The sequence below is a fragment of the Anopheles funestus genome, chromosome 2RL, assembly GCF_943734845.2.
Source record: "Anopheles funestus chromosome 2RL, idAnoFuneDA-416_04, whole genome shotgun sequence".
NCBI classification, from domain to species: domain Eukaryota; kingdom Metazoa; phylum Arthropoda; class Insecta; order Diptera; family Culicidae; genus Anopheles; species Anopheles funestus.
The window spans coordinates 17,512,653-17,535,134 of NC_064598.1; the positions used below are offsets into that span (position 1 = coordinate 17,512,653).

General features: G+C 42.9%; 2 protein-coding genes across 10 annotated transcripts; both read left to right on the top strand.

Moving 5' to 3' along the window:
- The first annotated feature begins 1,978 nt into the window (after positions 1-1,978).
- On the top strand, positions 1,979-22,107 carry LOC125763241 (protein unc-13 homolog 4B). Of its 9 annotated transcripts, XM_049426119.1 has the most exons (12): positions 1,979-2,669; positions 4,665-5,322; positions 5,458-6,230; positions 15,154-15,418; positions 17,977-18,317; positions 18,713-18,920; positions 18,987-19,804; positions 19,873-20,386; positions 20,459-20,992; positions 21,070-21,518; positions 21,585-21,778; positions 21,854-22,107. In XM_049426119.1, exons 1-12 carry the CDS (start codon positions 2,353-2,355, stop codon positions 21,943-21,945), a joined length of 5,163 nt encoding a protein of 1,720 aa, XP_049282076.1. In that variant the 5' UTR covers positions 1,979-2,352; the 3' UTR covers positions 21,946-22,107. The 9 variants fall into 9 exon arrangements, with proteins under 9 accessions (XP_049282076.1, XP_049282083.1, XP_049282078.1 ...); XM_049426126.1 differs by lacking the exons at positions 1,979-2,669; positions 4,665-5,322; positions 5,458-6,230 and adding exons at positions 9,108-9,227; positions 11,514-11,754; XM_049426121.1 differs by lacking the exons at positions 1,979-2,669; positions 4,665-5,322; positions 5,458-6,230 and adding exons at positions 9,124-9,440; positions 11,514-11,754.
- Positions 11,761-15,018, top strand: LOC125763243 (succinate-semialdehyde dehydrogenase [NADP(+)] GabD). Its single transcript, XM_049426128.1, has 2 exons — positions 11,761-13,432; positions 13,539-15,018. Exons 1-2 carry the CDS (start codon positions 13,103-13,105, stop codon positions 14,772-14,774), a joined length of 1,566 nt encoding a protein of 521 aa, XP_049282085.1. The 5' UTR covers positions 11,761-13,102; the 3' UTR covers positions 14,775-15,018.
- Positions 22,108-22,482: the final 375 nt, after the last annotated feature.

Here is a 22,482-nt window from a genome sequence, read left to right on the forward strand (position 1 = left end):
GCAACTCTGGTTTCGCTTCGGTTGTCACATCGTGTGGGTCGTTATATATACGTACTGTGGGGGTAAACAATGTAAAAAATACAAAACAGAGAGAGAGCGAGAGAGAAAATAAGGGTGTATGAGAGGGACTCACAATCCAAGTTTTTCCACAACGTAAGTTTGGTGTGGTCGGTCTACTTGCCGAGACTGGCCAGAACCGTCTGGTGCCGTTCTAATTCCGCGGACCCACTCTTCTCTACATATGAAAACATCCAACCAACGGTGCCAGTGGATGGTCACGAACACTGCATTCGATTCAGAACACTTTGTCGTGGTGGAAGTCTCTGACTAGTATAGCCACCATGGATCACTCCAGCTGAAGATGACGCTAAAGTTAGTGTACGGACCTGTGACATTCTGTACACTCTTCGCGGTTAGTTAATTAAAAGATCATTCTTCGCATTTAATTGAACCCAATCGTGTGGGGAATCTTTCGGGAGCAGTGAGTCTGTTTAGTTCAGCGAATTTTTGCCCGTATTGTCCAAGATGTGTCATCCTTGTTTGGGCGCGCAGATCACTATCAGTAGTGGAAAGATACAGTTACGGAGCATGGACGAATATGTGTCGGAATAGTTTCTTAGTGATCATTTGTGATGAATTTACACAGTATCCGTTGTCCATTCCACATGGTTCGTTGTGTTTGTTGGAATAATCTCCAAAAGTTCCTGAGACGCATTCAAGAAATTGTTCAAAGTGACAACCCCCCAGTGAACAATTGTTATTAATCCCAATTCTGGCAGCATCCTGTCGCGTGTGATCACGGTACAATAATATGAAGATAACCACAAGAGAGTTCTTACGCTTAAGTGCTATCAGTTAGTGGATGATTCGCGAATAGCTCAGTTCGTGTACGTGTCAAGGCTACGGGAAAAGTGCTCAGTAACGATCAAACAAACAACTGAAACGCCGTGCTCCGGTTTTGTTCTTTCGTTACATAAAAATATCTACAGTAAACATGTTTAATTTTCGCTACGATATCAACTACCAAGACGCCAAACGTGGACGACGAGTGCGTCTGGCATAAAATGTAAATAAATAAACCCATCCGCCATTGCTAGGGTTTCGCGCGCGCGAAGCAGATAATCGCAATCACCCCCGGGGTACGTCCATTGTGATCGTAAATCGTGCTTCATCACAACTTTGCAGGTGCCTGTGTGCGATTGTGACGATGGTTCTGGGTTGGGCATGTTGGACTAGTTGGCGAATAGTTCGGGAGTATGTTGTTGAAGGTGGAACGAAATTAAAGTGAGCTTTAAGTGAATAACTACAATGTGAAGTTTGTGAACGAATTCCAAAAATTTGTTTTCTCCAAGATTTAATCAACAAGTGTATCAATATTAACTTTTAATACTCAATATGTAAAGCATTTTGTCAACCAGATTGGGAAGTGTGACTAATTACCATTTCCGATTTCTGAATACCAAATTAAGGATACTTTTGGCTGTTTGCAATAGAATCCGGGGCATGCAATTGATGGATTAGAGATTTGATGTAAATTATGATAATCGAACGAAAGTAAATCGTTAAATTAGTTATATTGTTTTGCCATTTGTTTTATCGGTTATAAAAAGGTGTTTTAAAGCTAGTTCTTTAATATTTCTTTATTCTTTATTTTCTCTTAAATAACAAAACGTGTGCGTCATCTGAAAAAAAAAAACAAATCCCATTAGTGTAGTTCAATGTCACAATTCAAATTAATCAATTGCGTGTTGCTTGCCAGGAGGACAACCTTCATATGCCGGAGATACAGGCGGCAGTTTGGCGCGAAGAAATGGTAACAAAAATCGATTCTTTCTACGCGTATGGCAAACTTCTTGCTTTATCTTGCCATTTCAATCGAATCGCGACATGACTCACGCGCCACCCCATTCTATGCTGGTTCGGTTCTGGCGCGGACTGGGATGCGATGATACACCTTCTTACTATCTTCCTATCGCGCGCGCGTTCCTTTGACACGACGGTATTTCGTTGTGGTATTTCCCCATTACATAAACCTTATAGTCCCGTGGGCAAACACATCGTGGCATGCAGAAAATAAAACTAGAACTAATTGAAGAGCCAGCCCAGTGGGTTGATAGTTTGTCTTTGCAGTCAGTGTTGTCAGTGTTGGATGGAAACCCTTGCAAAGAAAAATGTGATCCAAGTGAGCATCGGACACAGAACAGAACGGAAATCGATTGCAGTTTTGACAGTAGACAGTAAACCATTCGTTTTTTTATTTTATTTATTAGATATCTGTGTTCAATTGGCAGTCGGCGAACAATCTTCTGCCACTGCTCGCTCCAAATTCGGTGGTAATGTGAGTTTGCAGTGATGAAAAGTACAAATCAATCGTCACAGGACGTCACGATGGCGGCAAGGCCGGTGTCCGTGCTGGACGTCGAACGTGAGGTGAAAGTGAAGAAAAAAAGTGCACGCAAAATCAGTGCCCCTCCTTGGTTGAAGGGTCGGCTGATGGGTGTGAAAACGACGAGACTGGATAAAAGTGTTCCGGTACCGTGTTGTGGTGTAAGCGTGGCTGGAGAAAATAGCACCAGCTTGGACGAGCGCCAGTTTGAGGATAAGTCAGTGCAATGTGATGATTTGCTGCCGGCCAGTAACCATCATCCGTACGGATTGAATCGCAACAGGTGAGGAATTGTTTTATCGGGGAAAAGAATTTGTAAACCGTGTCAACAATCGTGTAAAATCCACATTAAAATAAATGCTTCAAACTTATTGCAGTTCTCTTTTTGCCACAAGGAAAAGTGGTTTGGAGTTTGCAAAATTTGTTTCAAATTTCATCTTGTTTGTGGCATTGCAATTTCACAGAACCTGGATTATCTCAACTTTATTTACTCATGAGCTGGATAATGAGTTCTGTCTGGTGGGGCAACATTCCGCATATGAATAGGTGCTGGGTTTTGTCGTTCCGATACCGAATGTTGTCAGCACCGCCTGCAATAACTAATCTTGGCTTTATTTACCCTTAGTCAATTCTGGGTACAGCGGAACGGCCAATATGCGATTAATTATAGATTCTGCAATGTTAGAAACCGGCGTCGTCATCGCTGCGCAATCGGAAATTGACCCCAATAGGAATTAAATCTCTTTGCATACTTGCAGGAGTTTGCGTGCACGACTTAGTTCTGTTGATTAGCCCTGTAATCGAGCCTCTCTCATTTCATATTTGTGAGATATTTAGTAGTAGTTTAGCATTAGTTCAATATTGTAGATAAGTTCCAAACGGCACTAAGTGAGTAGGTAATTTGGAGACTAACTCCGGGGAATTTTAATGTTGTTTTACAACTTTATTCTCCCTGTTTGGTGACTCGATACATTGAAATTTCCAAATGACACTACTTGGCCCCCGCAGTTGCCATTGAACTTGTCCCTTGACGTTGGGGTTGTTTTTATCGTAACGTTAACGCTTCTTCATTGCACTACCACTGCTGAAGAATTGTAGCGTGGAAAAATGCTGGCAATAAATACGCACCTACATACGGCACCCTTTGTTCGACAGTTGGAAACAACCTGCCAATGTACCTACCCAGGAAAATGTATGCTCAGTACTGCATTGGTGTTCCAACGAAGCGATTGGCTAAAATAACGGTATTATTTGGCCATCCGTATCGGAAGGTGATCGCGCGTGTCGAAGCGATATATTGAGTGTGTTTGCTTTTGTAATATACCTAGTAGTTTTATTTAATCTGCACTCAAAATGTGAAAGGTTTAAAAAATCGAAAAAGAATTTTTTATAGTGCATATTGCAGTTCAGTTTTGGAAAGTGAACTCAAAAAATACTTATTTGTGTACAATATAAGGTGTTTTGTAGTTTTTTTTTAAATCAAATGAATAACTTTGCTACAGTGCTACGTTCTACATCTGGTTCCGGGGAGTTTTTATGCAACGGTCGTTTGCTGTTATTCAGCGCACATGCGTTTATCAATTAACACACTTTCACAGGCTAGCCAGAATGATTGGCCAGAACATGGAAATCCCGCCGCTAAAATAAATTGTACCACATTGATCTTAATGGGTCTTTATGTTGATGAGACGATCGCAGCATTACGAAGAATCCAAATATAGTGTCTATGAGTAACTGTATATTTTATGAGAAGAATATGTGCGAAACTCTTTCCGAGCATATTACAACATATTCAGTGTGAGCAAAAGCTGATGATTTCATGGTTGTGACCTGTTTTGTGTTTCTGGTTGACACACGAAAACGGTTTTAGTGTTGTAACTCGTGTTCTTGTCATAGTTCACGTTAGATAAGAAAACGCTATTGTCCTTGAAAGCAACGTGGAGTGTGTGTTGAATTACGTTTCTTACTATTGATGGTAGGTCGTTGAACTAACGATTGGTAACATTTATGATATCCAATGAAATTTTTTATGGTAATTATAATAAAATAAACTGAGCTGAATATATTGCATTTCATTATTTGCGATATCTTGGGAAAATTTAAAGCATTTTTGCAAATAATTCGCCCATGCTCTTCTCGAGTATTGCAAATCATTAGTACAATATCTAATACAAATGAGTCATTTAATTGTAAACTAAATCAACATATTTAGAAGTCTCTAAAGTTCTTCTTCTTTCGAGATAAGCATTGTAATTGTAATTTCTCGTCTCTTCTCCAGCACTGACCGATGTGCGAGCTGTTGTCATCCCATGAATCCTATCTACCAGACTAACGTAATCGTTAATCAAATACCCTTCATGGACGACGAACCCGACGATGTTTCGTTGCCGACGTTTCGCCGTAGTCACCATCCCATACGGCATCGTCGTAATTCACAGGCACTGTTTAGAAAGAACAACCTCTTTGCAACAGCAGCGTTACAAAATGAAGCCCAACCAGATACGGCAATGCGCCACAGTTCAGCCATATTGTATGATAACGACCAACAAGACTGTAATGGATCGCTGTCGCAATCGGAAGTTTCCATTCCGAACTCGATCGAATATGATCTAAATGCTGTGACAGCTTCCAAACCTAGAGTTCCACTGCGGCGTAGAACCGGTGCGTACGGCAATGTAACACTAAACGTCCAAATAGCCAACGGGATCAACACGACCATCTTGGAGACGGACGAAAAGGAAAAGCCACTGACAGTACCAAGTCGTAGGTATGGTGTTGCTCCAGAAAGAGATGCGATCCGTGACTCCTGTCGGGAACCGTCCCAGTCATCGTGTCTCGTGCTCGGCATCAACAGTGACGCTCGCAATCCACTCAACTACAAAATGTACACACCGTTCTACAACAAACGTCAAACGATGCCACCGGAACACTTCAAGGTAAGTCTGGGCAGAGGTCACATGTGAGTGCTCATGCAACTTCGGGCATACCGCACGCGACCTGCACGCTGGCAAGGACATCCACGCTAGCATTATTATCGTCATTTTGTTTTGATGTTTCCTTCTCGCATACAGAACTGGCCATCCGAGTCGACGTATGGTGACGAGAACGATCACAGCTATCGGACGCTCAGCTACTACTCCGAGGTAGCGAATCAGCTGGAGCAGTACGAGCGGCGCAGTTTTGATGCTGGAAGTTCTTGCATGCTGAACGCCATCGACTCCAACTCCATCATGTACCGTAGCAGCATGGATAACTTACCGAATGATCGTACGTCTCCCGAACTCCGCAAACCGTCGAGGAGTCGGGAAAATTGGCCGACTGGCGGGAAAACCCCTTCAACTGTGTTGACCCCCAATCGACACCGATTCGGTGTAGAATTGTGCGCTAAAAATAAGCCAAGCGATCAAATTCCGGCACAGCCGCAGTCGAATTTATTAGCCCCACCAACAAGCACTTTTGGGCGTTGGAGCGGAAGCATACAGAATCTGTTCAGCATTGGCAATCGAACGTCGAACGGTGCTGGTCGGTGGAGTAAAAGTGAAAACTGCCTGAACGAGGTCGGCCAACAGTCACGGCAACGAAACGGACCCTCCAAGGGTACCACCGATCATCGGCTACTTTGGTCGGATAGGCTTTTCGGGCGTTCGACCGCGACAGGACGTGCCGGGAAGAACGGGCGTGCACGCCGAAGGACCAATACCTTCCTCACTAGCGGTGGTGGCAGTTTTTTCACCTACAAATACGACGACGAGGAGGAAAGTGCCTGGCAGAAGTATTTCAATCTTGGCATGCTGCGGAAAATACGTCCCAAGCAGGGAAAGCCTTCCAAAGGCAAAGATGGCAGGTGAGTACTGTGCAATTCGTTTTGAATTTATATTGAAAAGGGTGATGCTTTCCCAATAGAAGTTCCGATATTATAGTTTTCGTTCAAACTACTAACTCCGCTTATTGGCGCCATCTAGCGGATTAGCGCTAGCGCCTTATCTACGCGATTCTACTTTACACTACATATTACCAATTCTGCTTTAGTTGTTCAAAATGCCTGACAAAATGCAGTCAATGAGCATTACTTCTCAAATCGGAATAAGCCTTTTTTTGTTCGATTTAATCTTCATTTCATATTCAGTTTTAGAATCGCCTTCCATGTAAAACACAACAAAAAAACCTAATTATAGATTTTTAACTCCAAGTATGTGGATCTTTAATCCTGACCTTGCAAATTTGGAGCGTTGCCTTAAGACAGCATATCGGACGAAGAACACTAATGTTCATGCTGTTCTGTCTGGGGAGATTTCTTTGTTTACGTTTAAACGGTGGTTCAATCTTTTAAACATACATCGCAATCACACCGTAACTGTAGTGTTGTGAGTAAAACCATAGCAAACGGTTCAACAAGGAAAAACAAGGCGAAAAATGTGAAAGGTGTATGACCGTACAAGTAAACAGTTGCTTTAACTGATATTGGTATCAAAAGCTTTGGCTGTTGAATTTGTATGTGAACAATGAATTTACTTTAAATATGTTTAACATGTGCAACTCTAGAATTTTATCTAGAAACTTTGATGAAGTCATAAAAATAGCCATCCCAGACACATCCATACAAAGATGCATTGCAGCATGATGTCATAACAACAAACGTATTTTTACTATACCCAAAAATAATCATCTTGAAGGCATAATTTAATGCATTCCTTTCGCTTTCGTGCCTCAATAATAATGTTGCTATCTGCACTTGAGTAGATGAATGTACTCTTGTAGTGGTGAAAAAACGCCATAAATCTACTCATACTCTCAACATTCGCGCTATACTGTGGCTGATCCATGACGTCATTAAGTCGCGAGTAGCGTCGGACAAAATTGTCTTGCGATCTATTCGCGATCACCGCATTGCATGGGTGCACACGCGCAACAGCCTAAGCCGGTCCGCCGGTTGTTTCCGCATAAATTTCCTCCGGTCGGTTTGCTACCGCAGACACGACCTTGCCGGCATAATTTGCAGGTATCATGATGTGGGTTGTGTTTGAAGACTCTTGTGGTACTTTTGAATCTCGATCTCGATTTTGTTTTGAATCTCGATCGCAAAGAAGAAACAGTAAAACAACAAATTAATTTTATGTTACGATTGTTCCATATTATGAAAAGAAAGAAAGAAGCCATGCAGCCTACATTAATTTAAATATTTATGAAATAACTTTTGCATTATGTAAACACTACAAAAAAGTCTTTAAAGACCAGTTTAAAATCACTAATTAAGGTAAGAGAGAAAAAAAGCATCACAAAATGAAGTTATTTCTAGTAAAACGAAATGTTCCCTGATCTTCTATGGACTGTTTAAAACAAAAATGTATGAAATATCCTTATTTTTCGAACATTATCTAGCATGGTAATGAAATGCTGACATTTTATAATTTTTATTTGTTTTTCTTAACTGTCTACCGCTAAATGACCGGTTAATCTTTAAACTAATATGGTATACTTGTGAATAAGCTGAAATGTAATTGATTTACATTAATTATAAACCCGAACCGTGGATCTCTGTATTTAAAGAAACATCAGAAATATTAGCCATTTTAACACAATACAATGCACATTAGATATCTAGCCTATAAATTGTTGAAACTTTTTTTAATTTAGTAACGTGTGTAACGATAGTAGAATCCGCTTCAAAAGCATTGAAGTCTCCCGTTACATTTAGCCTTTTTCATCGCGCACCAAAGTATCTCTCGGGCTGTGTAGTTTTCCTCGAAGTCAATTAACTGTTTACCCATAGTAAGCAATAGGAACCAGCGCATTTAAACATTCATTATGATCTATTTGTATGGTGTCCTGCTCATTCAAAACCTTCCGGCGTACGATCACGTTTACCTTATGTAGCGCGATCGCCGAGTGCGCACCGATTAAGGCGATTGGGAAGCAACGTGAGATGGTAAGAGAAAAAAATAACCTCCAAATTTTATTTTCCTTACACGCAGCTTAAAAGTCTCGCTGGCACTTTACGTTATGGATTTCTAGACACTTTTGTTGAACGATGTACGTGTGCGTAATCGTATGGTGACCTCGTGAACCGCAGTATTGGTTTTATGAGTAGGTTATTGGTTTTTAACTGGAAGATAACGTGGTAATGTTTTAACAATTCACTGCATGTAGCATTTAAACCGGCATTCTCAAGCATGACAGGTATGAAAGGTAATTTTCTTAATTGAATTTAAACCGCCACCGCCACTAAACACCGCGGGCAAAGCTGTACTTTGTAAACGATCTGTCATTATCGTTGCGTGGTGCATAAAAGGGTAAATTCTTGAAGCCGAAGTTTCGTTGGTTTTTATTTGAAAGTTAGTTAATTAATATTCAAATTCAAAGTAGTACTTAGCTGATCGCGTTTGACAATTCCTTTGCTATGACAGTGCACTAACTAATGTGTCATCTGTATTACATGCACAGATCGGATCGTTTGTAAACAAAACAAACCTTGATCACCTAGCCGACGCCGAAACAATTGAATTAAACATTACGCACACGGGAAGCTCCAACACAACATAACTGAAGGGGTATCCCCACTAGCGTTTATGATCGTGACTGTCTCTTTCCCACGCGATCGTGTTTCGTGGCGGGTTTTACGTTTCGCTTGCGTACGGTCGGAACACAACCTCATTACGACCCGGTCCCGGTCAGTGGATGTGTTTGTGAGGTGTTTGTGAGAATGGCAGAAATCACCACCAAGCGTTGCCCGTAGCGGCCAGTGTCGTTTAGTTAACGTTGTTGCATCCGACAGAGCGGTTGAGCAAAGCAGCTGACTGGTTGGTTAAGCTGATCGTCTAGAATTGTGCTAACGCATCCGGCCGTAAGGTTACAGTGGATTATAAATATTTGGTCTTGGCATTAACACCGTGTGTGTAACGAAAATTCGCGTCTAGGCGTAAGGTGACCAGTGTTAAGCGAGTGTGACGAATCATCGACAACCTTGATGTAGTGTCAAATCATTCTTAAACAGTGCGTGAGTGCAATGTTTGGTGAAAGCACAATAGTATACAAAAAAACCTTTGGCCCTAGTGAGGTATAGCTTACGTCAGCAGTTTAGCAAACGCCGCAATGAGAAGCTGTGTGAAGACAAAATTGCGAGAGTGGTGCGCAAGCGTTAAGATGTGTTTTCCTGTTTTACCGCTTTCTTAAACTTCCAATGGACTTTTTTCGAACGGCAAAGAACACGATAAAACCATAAACAAAATGCTTCGAAAAAACACATTCCCGACAGTATTTCGCTTGTTGAAGGTTAAAATGTGAAATAGCAGACATCTTGTTGTCTTCCAGATTGTTTAATCTAGACGACGCTTATGATGCCTCCATTGTCACGATCTTGCTAGTGCAACAACTCGCTTGGGGATTAGCAATAAAATTGAAGATATTACATGTAATACTTCAGTATTTTTTGTTATAAAAAACCTGCAAGTTAAGTTAATCAATCGAGTCTTGCAGTGTTCTCTGTAAAAGGCATACGGCAAATGGATTCATTTATATACCGCAAACACGACGATCATTGTCATCATTGTCGTCATCTGGAACACATTTCCTGAGTTCGGCTCTCGATGATCTTAGCCGCTTTATTCCAAATGGAACTCTTGTTTAAGTGGGTCGTACTTTACCTCACCCCGCGTGGGGAATTAATTTTCGCATTGCAATTTGCTTCGTCAATGGATGCTGTTGTTGATCGTGCTTCCATTCCGGATTCCAGATAGTGCAGTAAGGGCATCGTTTAGTCAGCGAACCGTGCCGGCAAATGTTTATCAAGCAAGACATTACCTCAGCACGATCCGACCGGCTACAATCGCTTGACGATACGAAGTGTTTGAAACGAGGCTGGAATGTAATGACTATCATTGGTTGGACAATATGGTATATCAGTAAATGTTTGCTGATGCATTTATACAAAGAGATGGTAACAAATTAACAGGATGTAAATTCTGCATATCTCCAAAACTTTGCTGTCACGCTTCAAGAACGCGTCGAAAAATCACATCGCAGTGTTTCCGTTCTCAGTGAACAGGAAAACTTCCAGCGACAAAAGTGCTAATGGAAATGGTTTCGATGCTATTGTCAAGACCATGCCCTTGTTTGTTTCGTGCGCAGCGTGTTTCCAGCCTCCATCTGCCCACGCCGCGCTTGTGGAGGTCGCTGCAAATTGAGGTTGTGTGAGATGAGGGTTATTTTTCGTTGCCAACTCACGTGAAGCACCAGACCAGGGTTGGTTAGGGTGTGCTTTTGGGTATTCTCTTACAGCTTTTATGACATCATACATCCGATTCCGTTTTTGCCTTCCCGGGAAGTATTACTAAGCACCCAACTATTTATTGTGGTGCATTGTTTGGCTATGAGTAAATCTGTGCTCACTTCACGACTAGCTCTTAGTAATGCGCCGAGTATCTATGGAGATCACTTCACGCATCTTAATCATCCGTTTTGGAGGGAGTTGGTCGGGTGGTTAAACGATGGGTGGGTGGTTTTTTTAAACGCTGGCGCATGAAATCTTCAACAAAGCTAGCTATTGAAGTCATACAGTTTTACAACTTGATGCCCCTAGCACCTCTTTAGTAAGAGGTTTTAAAGGAACTAATGATTGTTTCTACGGTTTTTGTTGTTCAATACTTTACATCATTTGATAGTGTTACGGCTATCATTGAAGTTGTATTTGTTTCGGCGCATTTTATCACGAACAACAGAAATGGCGTCAACATAACGCACGATGTCCATATAAATAACCTGTTGCTGTTAGTACCGTAAGCACACCAAGCAGTAGAGGCTGGTTTATTTCCTAGTCCCTTTCGGATTGCAGTATTGCCTATTTAAAATTGTAATCAACGTCTGAGCCATTGATTACGATGTCGTTCTATACTTTGAATCATATACAGCAGAAATGCCTTAATGTACAGTCATTAATAAAACACGATTGAAAAACAAAATGTTTTAAATTTACGTTTCTAAAAGCAAAATGCGAAAACGAAATGAAACAAAAATCATTCGTTTACTACAAAAATATTTATACTTGTGAAATATTGTCGGTAATGTTCAGTGGAGAAAATGAAAACAATCCCATTAAAGCTTCCAGTTTTCTAATCATTGTTATTCTAAACAGATCGTAAACAATTCTAGTGCCGCTCTAAGAACTCGTGTGCGTTTGTGCAAAAACACGTCATAACCGACCAGGCGAAGACTTTTGCTAGTATTTCTAACGTGTCCCCGATTTCCAAGTGCAAGTGCTCTCAGTGTGCATCGATTCTTGACAGCATCAAGATGGACGAGGAAGCAATGTGGAAAGGTTTCTACGACAAGATTCAGGAGCAAAAGCAAAAACCCCCGACGGAACATCAATCCATGTAGGTATCAGTGATTTAGAAAGGTGTTAACTGTATTTTCCACCGTTTTGTCATTAGCTTCTCGGTGTGATTTCACCAAAATAAACTGAGTGTGAATTGATACGTTTCAATTCTGTGCGAAAAGGAAATGCATATTTTAAATACATTACAAAATTATTCAAGGCGCTTGTTTAACTCGATAAGCAATACAATTTACACAATAACCATAAAAGTATCCGGATTACTCCAAAAATGTTCTGATACACTTCGTTCTAAATTCGATCGATGACGAAGAGTTAGGATGGTTGGGGGTTTGGTTTATAGCGACATGCGCAGTGCAATGTTATGATTCGCGACAGTAACCGATTTTGATTTTATATTCAAAATTTAAAACACACATGATTCATTTACATTTCGTATTCAATCATGTCCATTACAATACCTGAAGAGTGAAAAAAGATAAATAGGAAGCAAATTGATCATTTCCGTAACATAGTACCAAGCACAACGATCAAGCCGAATGGATTGTTTCAACTATTTCGCAACCATACAAGTTCAACGTCGAGATCAGATGATAACCTGATACCTCGTACGTAAAGTTGCTGTGACGTGAATGATTGTATCACATGTGGTTTTCTACAGTGGAGCTTGATAGTTAGACCTAATGGTATGTTGTTTAGTAGATATCTCGCGAATGCTACACAACCGCACACTTTCATATCTACTATCGCATCGGAGCTTTTTTATCTCGTTGAATAAAATGATGTCCACCCTTTTCATTTAGAACTCTCATTTGAGGTAATTAAGGGTACTTATCGATGTGAAATATGATTTTTTAGTGTCTTGTCACTTTTCTTATTCGTTTGCTTACTTTTTTAATTACTTTTTGAAAGATAGTAAGATCACCTTGCGGTACTAAGCCGTTACTGAAGTATAATCGGGCTTAGAAATTGTTAATGAATCGTCTTTAAACTTCCTTCCAGAAATAATTCATATCTATTAGTAACAAACTAGTAGCAAATGATCGTATTTTCCCGCTCGGGAACGAGACTAACGGAACCGTGTTTGAATTTCGGTTCGTTGCCACTTTTCAACTCTATGGTTTAAACCGACCAACCCAACAGATGGGGGAAATGTCAATGTTGGCCCCTCTGCAGCTGATTGTTTTGGTTTGTCGTGCCGAACGATTGTGTGCGGCACAGTCGAGAAGAATCTTGGAAGCTCGTTTCGGTCGGTCCGATTCGTGCCTCTAGTCAATCAAATAGTCAATATTGGCTTACTTTGTTCTCTCTATCGGTCGTCCAAAAAAAGTACACATTAGATAACGCTTCGCGATAGAATCCGCGAGTTGTCGTGTCTGGTCGTGAAAATGATTCGTTCAGTGTTGGTCCTGCGCTCCGCAAGCAAGTGGTACGGTCACGGATTTCGTTTCAATCTGAGTACGGTGACGCCTTTGGCAACGAGAACGATGCATAGCAATCCGTTGAAACAGAGTCAGGCGTTTGTAAATGGACGCTGGGTCGGAGCCCGGTCGGGAACCACGTTCGATGTGCAAAATCCCGCCAACGGGCAAGTTTTGGGTGCCGTACCGGATATGAACCGGGAGGACGTGCAACTGGCTATCGATGCGGCCCACGAAGCTTTCTATGCGCCGGGCTGGCATAATAGTACCGCGAAGGAGCGGGCGGCGCTGTTGAAGGTAAGCAGTCAATTGAAGGGTATTAATTTCAATTAAGCGCATGCTGATGCGCCCTACAGAGCGTTTGCTTCACGAGTTTGCTGATATACGATTGTTTCCATTCTAGAACTGGCACGCGCTGATGGAGAAGAATCGGCAAGAGATTGCCAGCATTATGACGGCAGAATCGGGCAAACCATTGGCGGAATCGCTGGGTGAAGTCACCTACGGTAACTCGTTCGTCGAATGGTTCGCTGAGGAGGCACGTCGCATCTACGGTGAAATTGTCCCCTCGCCCGTAGCGAACCGGCAGATAATGATGACACGCAATCCGGTCGGTGTGGCGGGTTTGATAACGCCCTGGAACTTTCCTCATGCTATGATAACGCGCAAAGCGGCCGCTGCCATTGCGGCGGGCTGTACGGTTGTTATTAAACCGGCCGAAGATACGCCGTTGACTGCGCTAGCGCTAGCTCGTCTCGCAGAGGAGGCTGGCTTCCCGAAAGGTGTTATCAACGTGATAACGAGCAGCCGAACACATGCAGCCGAAATTGGACAGCTGCTGTGCGGTAGCGATAAGGTGGCGGCCATATCATTTACCGGTTCAACCGAAGTTGGCAAGCTGCTGTACCGGCAGTGTGCCGATGGCGTTAAACGTATCGGACTGGAGCTCGGTGGCAATGCGCCATTCATCGTGTTCAAATCAGCCGACATGGAGAAAGCGCTTACCGGGGCCATGAATTCCAAATTCCGAAACTGTGGCCAAACATGCATTTCCGCGAATCGGTTCCTCATCCAGGACGAAGTGCACGATGAGTTTGTGGAGAAGCTTACCGAGCGCATTCGCAAGCTTGCGATAGGCGATGGCAGTCGGGAAGGCATTCAGATTGGACCGCTTATCAACCAGGCCCAGCTAACTAAAGTGGACCGATTCGTGCAGGATGCGAAAGATAAAGGAGCCACAATACGTTGCGGAGGTCAAACCCTGCCGAAACATGGTTCCCTTTATTACGAACCGACGGTCGTCACCGACCTACGGGACAATATGCTCCTGTACAACGAGGAAGTATTCGGTCCGGTAGTTTCGGTAGTACGGTTCAAAACGGAAGCCGAAGCACTTGCCATTGCGAACGGTACGCGCCGTGGATTGGCCGGGTATTTCTTCTCGAACGATCTGAACCAAGTGTTCCGGGTGGCTCGTCAGTTGGAGACCGGTATGATCGGCATCAACGAAGGGCTCATCTCGGCTACAGAGGCGGCATTCGGCGGAATTAAAGAGTCGGGCATTGGGCGCGAAGGTTCACGCCATGGTATCGATGAATATGTCTACATTAAATATCTCTGCTATGGAAACCTTCAGTAAAATGATACATCGATATTAATAGGCACGATAGGTGCTACTAGTCAGCTTGACGAAACGATGAATTCCGCTGCATTGCATGCACACTTGCGCACACCGTAACAAGTAACTCCATTGTACGTCTTCCATTTGCTTGGACAAGAAATTACCAGAGCCTAGCATTAAGTTGTAACTGTATATGTAAACGAAACTGTTTAATCAATAAACAAATATTAAAGTGTAAAAGCAGTTGGGGGATTGTCTTGAATTTATAATAGGGTTGGTACAGATGATTAGTTGACATTTCGACTAAAGAGTATAAATGTTTGAGAAACGATTCAACATAGTGAATAAAATCTGCATTATAAAAATTCACACTTTTACCCTGTATCTCTATTTACAGCATTCAAGATCTCGATGGAAGTTTCTTTGAGAAGTTTGGTTCGATCCTCCGTCAAAAGTCCATCCAAAATGATGAAAGTGTCCGTGGCCGGTTGGAACCGTTTCCGGACGAGAACGAAGCGGAAACGGAATTTAATGATCCAACTACTTTACCACCGGTAATGGAGGCAGAGGACAGTGGAACCGAAACGCTGCTCGATGAAAGTGACTCGGAAGATCAGCAGGAAAAGCAAGCCGAATTTATCGAAGATGTGTTCGGTTGGAATGTAAGTAAAATCCCAAAGCTCATTGATATCATTACAACATCACACAGCAGGATGAAAAAAAACAGCAAGAAAATATGAATGGACATCGAATGGACGACGGTACTGAAGCATGACATTCGGGATATTAATTAGCATTCGTCTTTCATTTCGCACTCGGTGAGGTTAGGTTACGGGCTCGACTGACCGCGAGGGCTATAAATACGAGCACGTGTTCTCTCGCCGTTTTGTGAGTGATTACGCGGCGCCGTTACATATGTTGCCCTTCCGTCGCACTGATGATCACTATATTAGCCTTGATATTTTCACAAGGTCCCAATGTTGCTTGCGTGTTGACGTACAGGAGTATTATTACTTCAGGACCAAGAGAATATAAATTGGGAACTCTGGTGGTAATATGTAGTTGACCATCAGTTTTAAACTTACGAGTAATTAGCTAATTAGGTAGAAACTTTAAATCATACCAAATCCCTGCGAACTTCTTAACACTCGAATCATGTTTTCACACATGGGATATAAAAAAGGGGGTTGATTTAATCGATGATTTGCTTGGTAAATATTTATTTACATTCTTGATGCTAATGACCATCGGGTGTACTGTAAATAAACCATTCCCGTTCGCTGCACACATCATGCATAAAGGCAACTGTAAATGTTTAGAAAGCAAGCAAATCGATCGTTGGATTTCGCTTTGTGTTGTGTTGAGAAAACTATTTGCGCGATGCATGGTAATAGATCAAACCGAACCAATCGTGTTTGTCCCAAAAACGTTGTTATTCCGTTTAAAATCCGTTAGCTTAGACGGTACATAACCTACTCCAACATAACCCACCCTGAGTCTGGCAAGGGCCAATGTTCCAACCAGTTCTTGGCAGGATTCCGACCAATGTCACCCAAACGGGTAAACGCAACGGAGTACCGATGGAGCCGCATGGTAGCTCGTATTTTTCCGCGCAGGTCAGCTTGGCTTATTTATATCTTCGTCAATGACGAATCGAATCGCATCCGTTCGGAAATGTGCGTGTATCTCTTTCTTTGCCATTTTTTGTTGTTGTTGTCTGGCATACTTTTCAACCGCGAATGTGCCGTCCTGTTCACACCCGGGAACGGGCGCTCGCTTTGCTTTCCCTTTGCTCGTGTAGGATCTTTGCATCCGAAGCACGGAGGGTCGGGAAATGGTGAACTTGCTTCCGTTCCTTGCGCATCGGTCGGAACGAGTTAAGAGTGGACGATTTAATTTAGCTTTAGTTCGGCCACGGTTGTGACCGTGCAACGTAAACAGGATTCAGATTTTCGTTCAACCGTTTCGCATGCAAAATCGTATCTCGATCGGTAGTGTAACAAAGCGCCGCAATACCTAGTTTAATGTGTGTAACGAACATTTACGACAGTGATTGATTAAGTTTAGCGAACCACCAAACGAACCGTCCACAGTGACCAGAAACGCCAAAAGATACTCCACGCGTATGAAGGTTCTCGTTTAGGGCAGGACTGTAGGTGTGCTCTGTAGTAGATCTTCTAAGCAAAGAAATAATCACGCCCGGTTCAATATTATCGGCGTTGTTCTGCACGGTGTTATGAAAATAGAACGAATCATTTCGCGCCTTGTGCTGCACGCTTTAGAATAGAGTGAAGGTAAAAATAAAATACTCAAATTTCGCGGTCCCCAGGCTGATCGAGCGGCACCAACAGAGAACAGATAAAACGGAAACGCCGTTGACGGCGAAGGTGTGCATATATTTTGCCTGCGAAACAAAATACAGCAAAGTGTAGTTTTTTTCTGGTCACGCTCAAAAACGTGCGTGGGTAATTCGCTTTTATTTTGTCGGTGCGTTGGTGTGTGTGTGTGTGTGGTTGTGAGTTAAAATGTTGTATTAACAACTAAATCGAAAGTTGTTCTTTTTTCGAAAAACCGCCAAAGGGCAAGAAGTTTAAGTTCTTCAAAATGGTTACGTACTGTTGAGAACAGAGCATACGGCAACAAATTTGGAGCTTTATGTAATCGATCGGTTTGTGTTTCTGCTGTGTAAAATTTGTAACTCTCTCTCTCTGTGTTTGCCGAGCTTCTCGAATAGCTTCTTATTTCGGGACTTTTTTATCGACGAAAACGAAGGACGGAAGGTCCTGCAATTAGGCTTCTAGCCATGAGTACCTACTCATTGCCCAAACTCCTCAATGGAGGTGGTTTAAGTGGCAACAAAAAGTTCAACATCAAGTTCGGTACACTACGGTTAACCAAATCCTTCCGTTCTCTGGATCGACGCGAAAAACCTTCGGTTCAGCGACACCCGGAACGTGACTACGGAACCACCGTACGACGAGCATCTGAGAATCCGTACGGTACGACATCGAGCGCAGCCAATCGTCCCGGGCGCCTTCCGTACCATCCGTTCCGTGGCATACGAAAGGAAGAAATTGAACATCAGGCCAGCATGATCGTCCATTCGATGACCGTAATGTGATTTTAAGGCTCTTGCCACCATCCTTTGCTCTTTAGTAATGTGTTTTCGGGGTCGGAAGTTCATTTCTTACCAACAAGATCACTTTTTCCATCACGACAGATCGAGGAACTGTACGAGGAGATTCTGTTCGAGAACATCCACAACATCGGTTGCGACGATGAGGAACTCAACGTGGACGTACTGTTTCCTTACATTCAGGAAGCGTTCAAAATGTCGGACGAAAAGCACAACGAAATAATGAATATTGCGCGCAACAAGGAGGCGCCCGAGATCCGACTGAACGTGGAGATCGTAGAGGCGAAGGATCTGGAGCCGAAGGATTCCAACGGTCTGTCGGATCCGTTCGTGACGATGTACATCGCATCCAATCCGAACCATCGTTACAACACCTCTGTAAAGGCGGGTACGCTCAATCCGTTGTGGGAGGAACATTTTTCGCTGTAAGTATACGGGAATCGTACCGAGGATGGGCAAACGTTTTCGGTGGGAGAGCGAAATTTGATGGAAGAAATAACTGTTACTCACCATCGTTTAAGGTCACATTAAGCAATTAAACGGGTCAGGGCGAGAAAAATGGCATTGCAAAGTGACACCGGAGGATTGTTGTAAAATTTTGCCAGAATAATTGCCATTTGGCGGATTATATTAGATTTGATTTTCATTTTGCAATCATTAGAAGTTTGGGTGTTTTAATTTATAAAATTTAACTAAACGGTGTCTACATCATGAAGAACTATATGCCGTCTACTTTAATTCTAAGTACAATTGGTTGTTTTGTTGCAGTATTGAAAAGGTTTTAAAATGATTCTAATTATATCCTGTTGTCATTACACAGACCTATCGCTGAGGATGCAAACGATGCGAACCTTATCGTGGAAGTGTGGGACTTCGATCCAGCTGAAACGGTTAAAGAGAAAATGAACAAACTGTTCGAGGTAAAGGGTGTCCGGGGGCTACGAAAGCTGATGAAAGAAATCGCACAGACGGCTTCTACCGGAAAGCACGACAACGAACTGATCGGACGCACTAGTATTCCGTTGAAGGTATGATTTCAGCCAAGTAAATATGAAAAACGAACTTATTATTTTGTGATATCCTCATTTCCACAGTCAATACCCGCATCGGGAATGCTGATGTGGTACAATCTGGACAAGAAGAACAAATTGCGTCGCCAGGGCACTATCCGTATAAGACTGAACTTTAGCTCGGAGAAAAACAGCCAAGTTGCGGCCCAGGAGCATCGGCATCTGTTGCGCATTCTACTGCTCCACGAGTTGGAATCATCAAAAGTCGCTCCGTACTGGTGGTCGGGCAAGTTTACGATCCAGGGTGAGGCTGTTCTTACCCAACACTCCGCCCAAAGTGGACTCTCCTCAACGACGGAAGCATTCATCCAGTGGTCCGTCTTTGCTACGATCCACCAGGATCATCCACTGTCATTTGTGTTGTTTGATACGCTGCTGGAAAAGTTGATCCGTCCGATACAAACACTTGCCGTATCGGAAGAAGAACTTAAAACCTTCTGGGAGGCAACGAAGAAATTGCTGCCATCTTGCTTCTCTGCCATTCGGAAGTTGCGCAAAAAGAATACGGGCGATAAGCTTGTACTAAAAACACTCAATGGTGTACTAAACATCATTGCAAAGGTTGCAATGCTCGAACCTCCGGAGGGAACGGATCTGTTCCCGGTGCAGATGTATGGGTGGATCCGGAGATCAAACGATAGCGAGCCGAACTGGGACATACGGGAAGCTCTTGCCAGTGCGGTTGTTTCCGGTGCGGAAGATTGGTTCAGCGGTATCAAAGAGGGGCACTTTTTGCAGACAGGTACGGATGAAGATCGTCTACAGAATTTGATAAAAATCATTCAGCTGGTCCGGTCGGACATTCAAAAGTCCATTGAATATTACGATAAAACATTTCAAGAGTAAGTCATGGAGAAAGTCTAATGGCATGTGAATCGTTTAAGACTGAAATGTGATGAAATCTTTTCAGAATTATGCATTTTCCATACACCAAGGAGCTATACATTACGTACGAGTTGAAGCTGGCGGAACTAATAAAGCCTACGGTGGAAGACATCTGCAAGAAGCTGAAACGTATCGATCTACCCGAAACGGCATCTCATCGGGGTGGTGACAGTGGGTTTATTGAGTACGAGGACATCAACATGGGTACGACACTGTTCGAGCTGTATCTGGTGCTGAAACGCTTCTGCACGCTCGGAACTGCCCTCAGCCCGGGTGAAAGTAACTTTGCGATCGACGAATACCATCGTTGGTTTACAATCGGCGTTACTCACTGGCTGGATATTGCTGTGTATAAGGCTTTGACGCGTATTCACAAGGCCATTGAGCTGGATAAGTTACAGCCGGTTGACGAGACGGTGAAGTATTCATCCTCAGCCGTGGATACTTTAGCCATCTTCTATCAGATTAAAATCTTCTGGCAACAGCTAGCCTGGCCAGACGTAGAGGGAGCGTACATTTTTGTAGCGAAGATCGTTGATGTAAGTGTTGTGTAGGCATCATGTTTTTTTTTTATTTTAACTGTGTTTATCCTTTTTTATGCTCGTTTACAGGACATCTGTCGGTGCTGTGTGTTTTATGCTGATCGTATGTCCGCGCGCGTAGAAAATCTGGGCGTGGTAGAGAATGTATACGAGAAAAAGTTTGAGGTAACGACCGAGTGGTGCCTTGCTATCAACAATATCGATTATATACGGCAGAGCTTAAAGCCGTTCGCGACGGAGCTCGGTGTGGATGATATACTGTCCAAGCTGGGTGACGTCCAGAGTAGCATCGAAGCGGATCGGTGCAAGGAAACGCTGCGTGCCGTCCTTGACAATGCGATCGATACGGAAAAGAACAAAATTCTGGATTTGGTAGAAAAGTTGGCACGCAAAATGGCACCCGCTATGCGTCGGTTCCTGGTCGAAGGTGCTGAACTGTTGCAACAAGACTCAAACTCGCTCGATCGATTAATGATGTACATGGAGGAATCGTTAAGCGTGTTGAACGCGGAACTAAATGAGATCAATTTTGAGCGCGTACTTGATGCAATTTGGGCCGAATTGACGACAATCTTGTACGACCTCATCCAGAGCAATTTGGACGTAAGTATTAAGGGGGGTGAGTTTCTTGAACTTTTTTTTTATTAAGTCTTTCGTCTCTTTCGCTGCCCCACACACAGAAACGACGTCCACCTTCGTTCTTTGCTAACCTTCGCGATACGCTGCACCTGATGGTGGCTAACTTCAAGACGGCAGAAAACCGAGAGTCAGAAACAGCCGCCGACAAGGAAACGCTCGCCCACATCGAACGCTTGCTGCAGCTGCACGGGTACGAAACGACCGATCTCATCCATCAGTATTACTTAGATAGGCTAGAGGAGCAGAACCAGAACGATGCATCGACGACCGGTTACGGCATGCTGACGGTTCAGTGTTTCTTCAAGGAGAACGTCCTCGAGCTGGAGATTGTGAACGCGCGCAATCTGAAGCCGATGGACGGTAACGGCTCCTGTGATCCGTTTGTGCGCGTTCACTTCCTGCCCGAGGAACGGTTCGTCGGCGTTGCCAAACCGAAAACACAATGCCAGAGCAAAACGCTGTTCCCACTGTTCGACGAGAAGTTTGTGATGTAAGTTGTGTATCTGTTTTGGAAGTGCCTGCCTGTATTTCAATTTTTGATATTTATCACCTACAGAACCTTTACGCCCGAGCAGCGTTCCATTCCGAACGCACTGATTATGTTCAGCATCAAGGATAAGGATCTGTTCGGTATGTCGAACCAATATCTGGCCGAATGTTATCTTAGCTTTAACGAAATAGCGGACATTTCGGGCGATGCGGGCAAAATCGAACAGAAGCATCTCATCCTGACGCGACCACAAAAGATGGGTAAGAATTCGCCTAAGCCAGTAACGATTACCATAATAGTAATATTGTTTAAATCCATTCTTTTTTCCGCTCCAGATATTGACTGTCTACGTGCGCTTGAGTATCGGCAGGGTGACAAACAGGCCAAAGATTTTATCAAGAAGTTGAAGCAAAAGATGGGCCAATAAATGATGTGCACAAGGACTGTGAATTTTGAAGAGGCGGCCTACTAAATCCAGGGATGTGGGGGCTGCAAATCGTATTTATAATATGTTGATGTAATAGTCATGGCGAAAAATGAAAATATAACTGACCGTTCAATCGGTACCGCTGTTCTACGTACGTGAAAACTCGTGTTGGGAATAATGCGACATGGTTGATGATGACTTACAGATGGCGTGAAACTAACTAAATGGATTGATTCACGTGAATAAACCGAGTATTGTTCGCGTACAAGTGGGATTGTATTTTTTATTACATGGTCAAAAGAAGTCATAAAAAGCATTATAAAACTAAAAAGAAAATCCTCAATTTATGTAAAGAACATTAAAGTTTGTATAAAAATTCACCCTAATTATGAATGAATAACGCAGTTCTGATTCTTAACTCTGTTTTACTCCTTCTGTTTCTTTCTTTGCCTTTTTGACTTCAATATTTGGTTCTTCGTACGTTTGAGTTCTTTATTTATTCTCTTTATTTATGCTCTGGAGAGCATTGTTTTACTC

Bases quoted from the DNA above. Each gene is read 5' to 3' on its own strand.
- LOC125763241 (XM_049426119.1), top strand. From the start codon at position 2,353: ATGAAAAGTACAAATCAATCGTCACAGGACGTCACGATGGCGGCAAGG. The intron at 2,670-4,664 runs GTGAGGAATTGT...TCTCTTCTCCAG, and splicing joins TACGGATTGAATCGCAACAG to CACTGACCGATGTGCGAGCT. The intron at 5,323-5,457 runs GTAAGTCTGGGC...TCTCGCATACAG, and splicing joins TGCCACCGGAACACTTCAAG to AACTGGCCATCCGAGTCGAC.
- LOC125763243 (XM_049426128.1), top strand. From the start codon at position 13,103: ATGATTCGTTCAGTGTTGGTCCTGCGCTCCGCAAGCAAGTGGTACGGT. The intron at 13,433-13,538 runs GTAAGCAGTCAA...TTTCCATTCTAG, and splicing joins AGCGGGCGGCGCTGTTGAAG to AACTGGCACGCGCTGATGGA.